A 13,384-nucleotide genomic window follows, 5' to 3' on the forward strand; every position below is an offset into this window, starting at 1 on the left:
GATAACTCCAATGTATAAGAATTATTGGCACTCACTATTTGGAACATCTTGGGGTACCATCCAATCCTTCCCATTTGCATGCTGCATTCTGTTGCACTGATGAGAGGGCTTTGCACTGAGTGGGTTAGTGAGTGTCATGGTACTATTTATTCTGAATAAGTGGATTTTATGGGACAAATCCTGAATAAACAATCCACTAATCTCAAAACATTGCCATTCTTGACAGAAATATTGGTTTGAGTTTTATTGGACATAATGTTTGATATATGAATAATATAAATAGAGCAAGAGATGATACACATCAGTAAGTTTATTTTAAAACAACTGGCACCAAGCCTCAGAGCTCCCATTTTAATGAGGAAAAGGAGGAAATTTATTTGATAATAAAATCATAAAAAGCACAATCAAGAAAAAATATTTAGCAGGTAGTCATTAATGGAGAATGACAAACATTCTCACAAATTTACTTTTAAAAGAGGAATTTCCATCCTGTCATGAGGATGCATTGATGATTTGAAAAAGGCAAAAGAAAGTTAATATAAAATCAATTGAGACAGAAATAGCTGTCCTGGCATTGTGTGTCACACAGGCTGTTAAAAGAAAGTCTTGTGGAATCACTCTCTCTTCACTAAATTCAAAGGAAGGGTAACCAACTGGTTATTTAGTTTTTTGCTTATTTATTTCTCTTGACTCTATATATTGTCCCAACAGTAAAGATAAATCAAGTATTACTGTAGTTTTAAACATTCCCCCTAGCAGTGTGCTTTCAGCAACTTTCTCTTCACTATGCTGCTGGTGCTGCCCCCTACTGAACAGTGAAATAAATGAAATCTGGTAGCTGGCTGTTGAGATTGTATTTGGTCCACTTTCAGCAGCCTTACATAAAAAAATGAATGAAAATTAGCTCTGAGCAAAACTGTTTCCCACTTAGAACTTACTTCTACTGTCCTTGTTATTTGGATAATTATGTTTCAAAAAAGTAAAGATCATTTGTCGTTTAGGTTTTTAAGATAGAAAATCTTTGAGTAACATTTCATGGGGTCACTTTAGTACACCAGCTAAAATAAGTATAGTTATTGAATGGCAGTGGTAATATCATTGCGTAAACTTTCTTTTTTAAAGTAAAGGCTGACCATGTTATATCCAGCTTAATGTTAAAACCACAGTTGGATGGCAATCAATGTTCTACTCTTTTATTGAAAATTAGATGCAATTATTGATCTATGAATCCATTAATAGTCAGTTTTATGCCATTTTTAACTTTGTAATGTTTACAGTAATGATGAATGAGCTATTTTTTGTTTTAGTAGCATCTTGAAACTACACTTATTCAAAAACAGATAGGTAAGCCATTGAATTATACTAGGAATATAAAAAAGAATCAATTTTGTTGTGTGGAAATTCGCTGACCAGAATCAACAATATAACTATAAAGTGATGGAAACTTATTTTGTGTGTATCCTACTTTAAACGTACTGACTCAACTGGAGAGTCTACTGATAATAGCCATGAATGGTCAATTCTCTGACATCTACTGCTACTCCCTTTCACTCTGAGTCACAATTGCGAATGCATGTCCCACTCCAGAAACCTGAGTAAATAATCAAGACTGATGCTTCTGCGCAGGACTAAGGGAGTGCTACACTTGAAGATGCCACTTTTAGATGAGATATTTAACTGAGGCTCTGTCTGTATATTCATTGACACAACACTGTGTCACTGGTCTTCTGTGAATTCTCCCAGCACTTCATTTAATTTTACCTCAAAACCAACAAATTTCTTGTTTTACTATTTGTGCCAGGTTGTGTGCAGATCAACAGAGAATGGCTGTGAAGCTCTTGAGCATTCTGAAAGAATGAAAGGCACATAATAAATGCAAGGTTGTTTCTGCTATTGTTTATGTGAGGGCAGTTTTAATTAGTCTGAATGTTTAATTTTTAAATATTTTTTTCAATTGTTAGTATTTATTAATTACTATTGATTAAATAACATACCAACTGAAAGATGTCATCTAAATTGGGATTATCAAGCTGATTGAAAATCATACTAAGTATTCATTTGTAAACACTTCTCATAACATCCTGTTGCTTTCTGTCATCTGTGTGTGCTCAAAATATTTTCTGATTATTCAAAAACAAGAAGACTGTACCTCTCTGGTTTCCAGAGTTATTAATTTGTCTTCATGGAGATGGTATCTCTCTAAAGCAAATAACAAATTCACACACAAAAGCAAAAAATGCTGTAAATCTACATGTTCCAAATTTGCATAAAGAGATTAAATAGGGTTCTCCACAATGTTTTTAAACTTTCACCTCTATCTATAATCTTTCCACAGCCAGTGTTTCTCTTAAACATGTTATCATCTCCCTTGGGTGGGCATATTTGTTACCTAGTTCTTTAATTTCAGTGAAATTAAGAGCACAGAATAATGCTGAGTTGTTTGCATTTTCTATTTTTTATTCCAACATTCCAAGCATTTGCATTTTTTTTACTTTCTGTAAATGTCAGATTGTTTAAGATACATTGAAAAATGTTCATATAAAAGCCAAGGAGATATATGGAAGTATGATGTTCAGTAGCAGTACAGCTCAGGCTGCCTGACTGTGCAAGGATTGTGAGGAATACCTGTTAGGTTGGAAGTATTTCAGGCAAACCACAAGCTTGCATTAAATGACTATCAGGCAGGCAGCTTGCAATTAGAAATGAGGATACTACACTGAAAGAATAATAGAAGGAAGATAGGACAAACTTGCATTTATAAAGCACTTTCACATCCTCTTGACATCCTAAAACACTGCAAAGCTAATAAAGTATGCAAGTATCAATCATTAGTTTAGTGGTGTAATGATTATATTACCGAACTAATCATTTCAAATCTTGTTGTGGCAATTTGAAATTGAATTTTGTATGGAATTTGCTGATCAAAAATTGGTTTCAGTGAAAGGAACCACAAAGCTATTGTCATAAAATCATAGTTAGCTCACTAATGACGTTACCTGGTCTAGCCTGTGCACGAATGCAGCCCCAACCAATGCAAGCCACTTGGTTGTATTAGTAGGGATAAACAAAAAATGATGTGACGTTCTGAAAATGAATTCAATAAAATACAGGTAAGAACTAAGTTATGTTTCAAATTATCAATGTTTCATCTTTGTGTATAATATTCCCAAAGCTGGTGTTTCTATTAAACATATTGGAGCATGTTGTTATCTCCTGTGGGTGGACATATTTGTTATCTGGTTCTATAATTTAAGTGAAATTAAGAGCACAGAAAATTACTGGGAAAAGTGGCTGTTGGTTTGATTGAGAATCACAGTGTGACATTAGTACTGCAGTGACAGCTGGAAAATCTCTGCTTCTAGGAACATTTCAGCATGTAAAATGTAATGTGTAAAAAAAAATTCAGCAGCCTTTATCCACATCAGATAATATTTATATGGCTGTCCATGAGCCTTGTGTTAAAGCCATCCATTATTTTCCTGATAGATATTCTCCACACCTTTTCCCAATTTCAGTTCTCCCAGAATACTCATAGAATCCTGACTTGATGCTATTCAGCTCAGAGTCCAAATTTTCCACTGTAAAAATTGTCAACCATGCGTTTGACACCTGCAATCTAGTTTTCCTGTATTTTTCCCACTGGCCTTCTGAGTTCTAGAGTACAGAAGCTCAACCTTTGTTACTCAGGTTTTGCTCACCCAGCAGCTCTGTCCCTTCCAACTTTCCTTGTTTCCTTTGGTATTTAAATCAAAATCCTCATTCGTTTATACATTTCCCCAGGGCCTTGTTCCACCCTACTCCTTCATGTTCCAACATGTATTCCTTCACAGGATGTGGGTATGGCTGCCGAGACCAGCCAGAGGATCTTCTCTTGCACTTTCTCTTAGGCCTATCTGAAACAACTGTTTGTAGCTCAAAGACTGGTAGGCCCCTAGACAAGGTGGGAAAATGGATATGATGCTCTGGCTGCCTGCCTCTTTTCCTTGGTCTACCGGTATGTTTCAAGCTTCTGTAACATTAATTAACTGTTTTAGTTGAGGAGGTATATATTTTAGTTTGGAAGCACAATGCTTATTTTAAGATCTGAGTTTGAATGGAATATCCATTGATTGAAACATGGGGGCAGAAGGTAGTGTTGCTGCCTGACAGCTCCAGCGACCTGGTTTCGGTCTTGACCTCTGATGCTGCCTGTGTGGAATTTGCATATTCTCTTACTGTTTTCAGTTCCTCCCACATCCCAAAGACTTGCTGGTTGGTAGATTAATTGCTACTGTAAATTAGAATGTGCTGGTGATAAGATATTTAGGTGAGGACTCAATGGGCATGTGTGAGAAAGATTACAGGGAAATAAATAATGGACTAGTTTTCATGGGATTGTTTTGAGAGCTGGCATAGTCATGATGGGCTGGATGTTCTATGTATAAATAATATTATTATATTTTTTTAATGGTGATTTGAAAGGAGCATTTCTTGTGATGATTTTCTTTTTGCTACTCTGGGGCATCACCGAAGGCCCATTTCAGACCTGGTGTACACCACTCTTCCATCACAGCTGTTCCATCCTTCAATTAGCCCTAGTGCATCTTCTCTATCATTAGATACCTTCTGGAATGCTGTGTAACCTTACCCTTCCTCTCCACCCTGAACTGTGTCGTTATTAACTGGTTGGATTCCAAATGTTTACCACTGTTGTAAAGTGTCCTGAAATGTTTTCCTATCTTAAGTAATGTTCTTGGAAAGCAGGTGTCTGTTAATTGGAGAGTATTTAAGTTTTGGTTTTGACTTACAGTTGGCTAATGTAGACCTTGTGTGAATTGGAATGTTGTCTACAATTTCATATCTCTATGTGGATCATGATAATTCATATTGATAGGGAATTAGATTAGGATAATAAGAGAAAATATGTGAAAATAGGTGAAGTTGTTCAAGTAAATAGACAGTAAAAGAATAGGCACTTGTGCTGTGATTGCTGACATACTGTTAGAGATTTAGGGAGATTTGTATAATGTGTTTTGAGCTTAGAGATTTGTGCTTCATACATTGCCAAATTAAAACTTGACCTTAGTTCCAATATAAACTCTCATCAGAAGTGATCTACAATGAAGGGAAATGTGTTTTGTTAGAAACCGCCCATCTTATGATGTTTGTTCTTCGTAACCCTTGTAGTCTCTGGTGAGATATATTGATGATTTCTCTTTTCCTTTGAAACGCCTAAAGAATGAGATTCAAAAATGTATTAAGGAACCCATAAAGAGTATATTATAAAATTTTAGAGCTATGGGTCGGCACCCCCTAACTGAACAGTGAGTAGAACAACAGCTGATATGCAGAGTATGCCCACAGGTGAAATATGTGGTGGGGGCTAGGTTAAGCTGGTGGTTCAATTTCACGTCAGTGCATTGAGAACCAAAGAGACCACCCCTCTTCCCCACCCCCCACACCCAACCCCTCCCCTAAGAGTGAGGGAGGAGAGACAAAATGAAAGGAAAGGGGAAGAAAAAGAGAGGGAGGGAGTTGGGGAGGGTTTAGAAGGAAAAGAAACAGTGACACCTCAAGAAGGTGAAGGGAGGTGGTGGGATTAGAAGGATGGGAAGCAGAAAGAGGCTAAGGGAGAAGGAAGAGAGTCTCATGATTAAGGGATGTAGAAATGAAAGGAAAATTTAAGCTGGAGGAATTAGACCACAAGAAACAAAGGAAAGACCAGAGGAATGAGGAAGAGGTGTGGCTGAATGATCAAAAGCGATGAAGGTGGGTCATGGAGGTTAAGGGAGGGGTTTGAAGGACTGAGTAGATGGGAAGGGGTGGGCAGGGAGAGTGAGGAAGAGAGTAGGAGAGGGAGATTCATGAAAAAGTGGTCGAGTGGCTGTGTGTTAAGGATAGAGGGAAGAAAGGAGTAGCAAGTGAGGAGTGAAGGATACAGAGTTATGTTAAGACTAAAAGAAGAAAAGCGAGAGAGTGAGAGGGAGAGAGAATGGGTGAGGGAATAAGGATGGAGGAAGTGAAGGTGAGGGCAAAGATAAGAACATAAGTAGGCCATTCATCCCCTCGAGCCTGCTTAGATTCAATAAGATCATGGCTCATCTTTTACTTCAGCACCACTTTCCTGCACTAACCCATACCTCTCGATTCCCTTAATATTGAAATATATATCAATCTCTGTCAAAATATCCACAGACTTAAGCCTCCACGGTCTTCTTGGATGGAAAATTCCAAAGATGCTCTCCTCTCTCAATGAAAGAAGTTCTTCTCATCTCAGTTGTTCCCTTATTTTTACACTGTGATCCCTGATTCTAGACAGCTCAGCCTAAGAAAGATCATCTACCATTAAGAATCTTGAATGTATCAGTGAGATGACCTCATGCTCTCTGGAATTTAGAAGATTAAAAGCCTAATTTGTTTAATGTGTCCTTGTTGGAAAAACCTGCCAATTTAGGAATTAATCTGGTGAACCTTGAACTCCTTCTATTACAATTATATCCTTTTTTGGGAGGGAAACAAAATCTATGCATAACAGCCCAATATAATTGGAGCACAATGTCTTTACTCTTGTATTCAAATCCTCTTGGAGTAAAGGCCAATATATCATTTACTTGTAATTGTAAATTACAATTACAAGTAAATGATATATTGGCCTTTACTTGTAAGTAACTAAAAAAAACTCTGTAGAAGCTGGAAATCTGAAATAAAAGCACAAAATGTTGGAAACACTTGGTAGGGCAGGCAGCATCTGTGGAAAGGAAAACAGGGTTTAATGTTTCTGGTCAAAAACTCCATGACCTGAAATGTTACTTGTGTTTCCGCGGACGCTGCCTGACCTACTGAGTATTTCTAGCATTTTCTGTTTCCGAACCAATTGCTTTTCTAATTGCTTGCTCAACCTGTAGGTTCACCTTCCATAATTCTCATACAAGGAAACTAGGTCCCTCTGACCACCATCACTTTTCAGTTTCTCGCCATTTAAAAATTATTCTACTTTTCAAAATTTTCTACCAAAGTGGACGATTTTTCCAGATTATATTCCATCTGCGGTGTGCTCACCTTTTCATATAGCCAGTCTACATCCCCCTGAATATAACTTCTCTGCCTCTTCCACACTATTCGTATGGCTAGCTAGCTTTGGATCATGAGCAAACATATATATTACACTTGGTCTCCTCATTCAACTTGGTTGATGGTCGGCACAGATGTTGTGGGCTGAAGGGCCTTTTTCTGTGTTGTATGTGTCTAAGGTTCTGTGATTCCAAATCTTTGAACAGCTGGGCCCCAGCACCAATCTCTGCGGCACTCCATTAGTTACAGCCTCCCAACCTGAAAGTGGACAGAAAATAAGTGCCTTCTGTCCACTAACCAATCCTCACTCCACAGTAGTATATTACCCCAGTACCACATGCTTTAATTTTGTTTGATAATCTCCTGTATGGCACCTTATGGAAATCCAAATACTTTTGAAAATGCAAATACTTCACAACCACAAGTTCATATTTTTGCATTTCTGCTAGCTACAATCTCAGAAAAGCTCTAACAGATGTTTCAAATCCAATTTCCTTTCCATAAATCCACATTGACTCTGCTGAATCTTATAATTACTTTCTAAGTGCCCTGCTACCACTTCCATAATAATAGATTCCTGCATTTTCTCTGCTACTGATGTCAGGCTAACTGGTCTGAAATTGGAAGATGACAACCAATGCATCCAATATCTCCACAGCCATCTTTTACCAAACCTTGAAATGCAGGTCATAAATCCTACAATTTACTTGCTTTAAGTTCCATTAATACCTTCAGTACATATTTCCTTTAGGGTTTTTATGCCTTTCTTAAAGGGACATGTATTTGTTGTAAACTATGTATTCATTCTTTAAATATTAGCTATAGCTTTTTTAATGTAGTTTCTTGATCTATCAGAGCCACTGGTGCCTTGTGCATTCATAGTTGGCTTTGTTTAGTTTTAAGACCCTGGGTTTCAATAGAACTAATTCACTTTCAATCTTAATGTAAAATTAGTAATATTATGATCACTCTTCCTTTTAACCACGTTATTAGTTAGTCCTTTATCATTGCACCTAAGATTTAAAATGACCTGTGCCCTAGATGATTCCACAACATAGAACTCTATAAAAACATCTTGTATAAATTCTGTGACTACATCCTCCACCCTTTTACTGCTGATTTGGTTTGCACAAAGTATGTGTAGATTGAAATCCACCATAATTATTGAGTTACCATCATAACAAGGAGTGAGGATGAGGGAAATGATGACAGTTTGCATGCAGAGTTGGTGCATGTGAGATCGAGTGAGAAGGTTGGGGAGGTGGAAAGGATGAGTGATCCAAGATCACTGAGGTGGAACAAGGGGTAAGAGAAGAGTATGTGGGAGCTGGGCTATGGTAATGAGGAGGTGAGAAGGTAGTAGTGAGAGCAAATGAGGTAGGATGAGATGGCACAGCATTTAATGCTGCTGCCTCAATGCTGCAGGGACTTGGGATAAACACTGACCTCAGGTGCTATCCGTGGGGAGTTGCACATTCTTCCAGTGACCACATGGTTTTCAAACTAGTGTTCTTTGTGCTGATATAGTTGGCTATTGTAAATTATCCTTATTGGAGGCAAGGAGGGAGGAGAGGGAAAACAGGGCAGGGACAGGGAGACAAGGAGAGGGGATGGGAGATGAAGGGAGGGAGAGATGAGGCAAGGGAGACACAAGGGGAGAAAATAAGAGGGGAGAGAAAGGGTGCGGGGAAGTGGCATGAGGGTTTGAGAAGAGGGGAGGGAAGAAAGAGAATGAAGAGGGGAAGGGGAAAGGGAGGAGAGCAGGAACTGTGGCAGAGGGGAGGGGTAGACGTGGGAGGAGAGGTGAGCAAAAGAGGAGGGGAGGGGATGATGGAGGGGAGATGAGTGGAGTGCAAGGAGAAGTTGTGGTGAGGTGGGGAGAGATGAGGGGCAAGTGGGGAGGAGCTGGGAGAGGGAATTAGGAGTGGGTGAGGAGGGATTGAGGAGCTGAGGAGATGGGGTAAGGGGTAAGAAAAGATTGAGGGAGCTGAGGTGAGGGAATGGATGAGCTATGAGTTGAGGAGGTAAGAGGGTGTTAGGGGTATGAGGTGAGCAAAGATAAGGTGAGCTGGGGAATGGAGAAGGGAATAAGGGGGTAAGGAGAGGATGGTGTTGAGGAGGAAATGAGGTGTGCTGAGGAGGGGATGAGGTGAGAAGGGTGTTGAAGAAGGGATGAGGTGACGAGGGGATGGGATGTTGAGGAAGGGATGAGATGAGGAGGATATGAGGTGATGTAATGAGGAGGGATGAAGGTTTTAAGGAGGGGGTGAGGTGACGAGTGGTGAGGAGGGATGAGATGACAAGGGGATGAGGGTGGTGAGGAGGGGTGGGGTGGTGAGGGTGTTGAGGGAGTGAGATGACGAGGGGATGTAGTGAGGAGGGATAAGGGTGGTGAGGAGTGGATGTCGTGAGGAGGGATGGGGTGATGAGGGCGTTGAGGAGGGAATGAGGTGAGGAGGGGATGTAGTGAGGAGGGATAAGGGTGGTGAGGAGTGGACATGATGAGGAGGGATGGGTGTTGCGGAAGGGATGTAGTGAGGAGGGATGAGGAGTGAGGGTGTTGAGGAGGGGATGTAGTGAGGAGGGTGTTGAGGAGGGGATGTAGTGAGGATGGGTGAGGGTGTTGAGGAGGGGATGTTGTGAGGATGGGTGAGGGTGTTGAGGAGGGGATGTTGTGAGGATGGGTGAGGGTGTTGAGGAGGGGATGTAGTGAGGATGGGTGAGGGTGTTGAGGAGGGGATGTAGGGAGGAGGGGTGAGGGTGTTGAGGAGGGGATGTTGTGAGGATGGGTGAGGGTGTTGAGGAGGGGATGTAGTGAGGATGGGTGAGGGTGTTGAGGAGGGGATGTAGGGAGGAGGGGTGAGGGTGTTGAGCCGAGGCGGGAAGATAGGGTGGGGGTGGGGGGTGGACGCGCGGTCGGATTCCCGCGAGGCGCGGAATCTACACGCGCCGTCTCCAACCGCCCACTGTCACTGAGGGCGGAGCTGAGCCAATGAGCGTCCGGGGGGCGGAGCCGCCCAATGTCGCCGGCGCAAGGTAAAGGGCCAGCGAGCGGGCTATAAATAGCGCTGTGACTGCCAGCTGCGGGCAATCGGCGGCGGGGCGGCAGTGGAGGAACCAGCACCGCTCCACCGACAGCCGCCGTGCTGGTACTCACACCGGCCCATCGACAGCCAAAGCGATCGTCCGTAGTGCAGTCACCGATTCCGGCTCCTCGGCAGACGGACAGGAGCGGCCGGCGCCTGGAGAGCGCACTCCGGCTTCGCCCGACCTGCTACAGGTGCGCACAACCCGGGTGGGTGTTTGGTGGTCGGGGCAGGTTGGTAGAGCGGGTTCTGCGGGGCGGGAGTGTGGGGGGGCAGTCCTGGTGTCACTGAGTTGCGCTGAGAGCTGCAGTACGTGCCAAAACAGTTTCTGATTTCCAGGCGTCTAGTTTGTGTTTTGTACTGGCTTCTCCACTGTGATTCTCGATAAACCACCCGCCTGGTCCCTCTGCTATAATTGTTATGGATTATCAATCGCAACCCTGTCCCTCATCCGAGGGAGTTAGACAGCCTGAAACTAGGTTTAACTCGAAGCATCAGCGGCGGGATGAGCCGGAACCCATCTGTGCTCTGCACACTGTATAGCAGGGCGAAGTTTGTACAACAGGTGTGTAACTTTCTTGTTATCAGCAATTGAACTATATATTAAGAAACTGCAACCACATGTGATAGTGAATGAGAATTCTCTTTTAGTGGATTGCCCAGATAAGGCCCTATATTTATTACCCTGGAATCCTGGACATCATGAAAATAAGAAGGTTAAGATTGGAAGAGGGGTGTTCCTAAAACTAATGTCTTCTGCCTCGCTACATTCCATTACCATAGAGAATGGGGGTAAGTTTAATTTCCTAAATGCTTTCCATACTTGTAAACAACTCCAAATAAAACAAAATGTTTTACTTTTTGAGACTCGGTTCCATGCATATGTTTAAACATTCCTTCCTGACAGAACTGATGCTGCCTTTACAATTTGCGAGTGTAGGTATTGCTGAGTGCACCTGAGACTTGTGGTGATGGGGTTGCCGTTCAAAGATAGAGGGTGGGGGACGGTGGTCAATCTCCTCCAGTGGCCATCGGTGACCGTGCTGTGGACGTTATTTCGCAGGTAAACTCGTGTTTAACGATGCACCGAAATCTCCTATCACTCTGAAAACCCGCTATATTCTGATCAGGAACGGAGGAGAGCTGCACATCGGAGCAGAGAAGTGCCCCTATAATTCCACCGCCACCATCATTCTCTACGGAAAGTCGACAGATGCATTAAACGTGGAGCATTTTGGTCAGAAGTTCATTGGTGTGGATAAAGGGGGCATTTTGGAGTTACACGGAAGGAAAAGCTTGTCTTGGACATTCTTAGCCCAAACTCTCTACCCCGGCGGTTTGCAGTCTGGAGCTTACCGCTTCGACAAGTACTGGGGCAGCAGAGGTATCAACGTCAGAGTGATAGACCAAGGCACGGCCAAGGTACTGGCAGCCCACCGTTTCGACACTCATCTCTGGGCTAACGAGAGCAGGCGGCTGCAGGAGTTTCTGCGTTGCCAACCGAGAGGGCGGGTTGTGGCCATCGCTGTCGGGGATTCGGCCTCCAGGAGACTGACGCTGTCTGCCAGGAATGACCTGAGTGAACTGCTGGGGAGCAAAGAGGCGAGGTATCTGGGCTACAGGTGAGCCACCTCGGACCGGGCATGGGTGTAGTATGTGGCCGCACCGCCGCGCTCCTGTTGCGTTACAGGGAATGGATTTACATTTTAAATCCTGTTTACTTTCAACAAGCAGTTCGACGCGCCTCTGACATTTACTGAGTCAATTCAACTCCAATTCGCGTGCCTGTTTAATTCTGACCCGGTAAGGACTGCTTTCCATCGGCTCATTTGGAGCCGCAGCTTTTACTCAAAACAATTTCCCTCGGATCAATGTGTGCCTGTGTTTATAACTGGGTCAGACAAGATGGAGGATGCCAAAGAACGCATTCCCTATTTCCTCACATGCATTCTGAAACATTGTTTGACATGGAAGGTATCGATTATCTTGTCAACTCAGGTGGGATTTTCAATTTGCAGGCCTTCAATAAATAGACCTGGATTAACGCCAAGGATGTGCATTTACAAAACCATATGTTTAATGACTGCAATTGGAACCACCATGGACAGCTCCCAGGTCCTTTCTAGGCGACTGGTCAGGTTGCTTGAAAAGTGACAGTACTTGAAAACAACAATGTGTATCTTTACATATTCTAAATTAGGTATATATTTAAGTTTTACGCATGTGCCACTGTAATCACGGGGAGATAATTTCATTATGACCTTTGCCAATCTAGATTTTAATTTACTTTAGACAACCATGGGCTGCTGTCGGAGTTATTGGTGAATCATCTACTGTGGAAGATAAACAACTATATCAGCCTAATGGGTCAACTGATATGGCTGTAGCCAGAAGAGACTTTCAGACATATAATGGGATTCATTTCACAGTTACTGCCTTCAGTGAGTGGGTGAGAGGTGAGTCTAATCAGTTTTGTGTTTTTTGGGATGAACATTGGGTCTTTGTTAGTGTCACCACAGTCTGCTACAACACCAGACCCATTTGGGGGAGGGGTGTAACTGATTCTCTATTTCTACCTCTCATTCCTTCTCCAATTAAGGAAACAATCTTGTATTTGTAGAATACGAGCATACGTGTAAACATGGGAGACATGTAATGCAGATATTTGAAGACAGATGGCAGGCAAATGATTGGAATATATCTTTAAAAAAACAGCAACGGAGACTGAAATATAAAAAGGGAATATGAAATTGGAGTATGGGATAAAACTATCCAGAAATATAAGAATTTCTTATAGGAGAATTAATAATGGAAATTGGCAGATGAATTTAGGAGGTATTTTGCATCAGTCAGTGAAAGATACAAGTGAAATCTCAAATAGCTTCAGATTCCTGCCCTTATTCCAAAGACATGCATATTGTTTGGTTAATTGGCCACTGTAAATTGTCTCAAGGGTAGGTGAATGGTAGAATCTGGGGGTAGTTGATGAGCACCTGGGGGGTGGGGGGGAAATGGGATTAATGTAGGATCCATGTAAACAGGGGGAGGGATTGATGGTTGGCATGCAATTGGTGGGCCAATGGGACCTGTTTCTGTACTTTGACTATGGCCCTAAAAGTAGGGAGGTTAAATATCAGTTACATGGGGCATCGGTGAAACTACATTTGGGGTACTGCGAACAGTGTTGGTTTCACTTATTTAAGGAAGCAGTTCAAAGAAGGTTTACTGGAAGGATACCTGGAATGGAT

The 13,384-nt window shown here is 42.1% G+C and overlaps 2 protein-coding genes across 5 annotated transcripts in view; both read left to right on the plus strand.

The window, feature by feature from the left end:
* Nucleotides 1-13,384, plus strand: part of LOC127583920 (cell surface hyaluronidase-like) — a 120,309-nt gene that overhangs the window by 18,194 nt on the left and 88,731 nt on the right. For 3 of the 4 annotated variants that reach the window (XM_052040343.1, XM_052040342.1, XM_052040344.1), the window contains 3 exons: nt 10,788-10,928; nt 11,200-11,758; nt 12,429-12,592. In XM_052040343.1, the coding sequence (XP_051896303.1) occupies nt 10,788-10,928; nt 11,200-11,758; nt 12,429-12,592 (864 nt within the window). Of the gene's footprint in view, nt 1-10,346; nt 10,702-10,787; nt 10,929-11,199; nt 11,759-12,428; nt 12,593-13,384 lie in introns of those variants that run through there. The other variant, XM_052040345.1, reaches the window with a different exon arrangement.
* cemip (cell migration inducing hyaluronidase 1) overlaps nt 10,182-13,384 on the plus strand; it is a 220,155-nt gene continuing 216,952 nt past the window's right edge. The window contains 1 exon segment of the mRNA XM_052040346.1: nt 10,182-10,330. The gene's annotated coding sequence lies outside the window, so the exon portion shown is untranslated.

This window comes from Pristis pectinata, chromosome 28 (genome assembly GCF_009764475.1).
Source record: "Pristis pectinata isolate sPriPec2 chromosome 28, sPriPec2.1.pri, whole genome shotgun sequence".
In the NCBI taxonomy this organism is placed as follows: Eukaryota; Metazoa; Chordata; class Chondrichthyes; order Rhinopristiformes; family Pristidae; genus Pristis; species Pristis pectinata.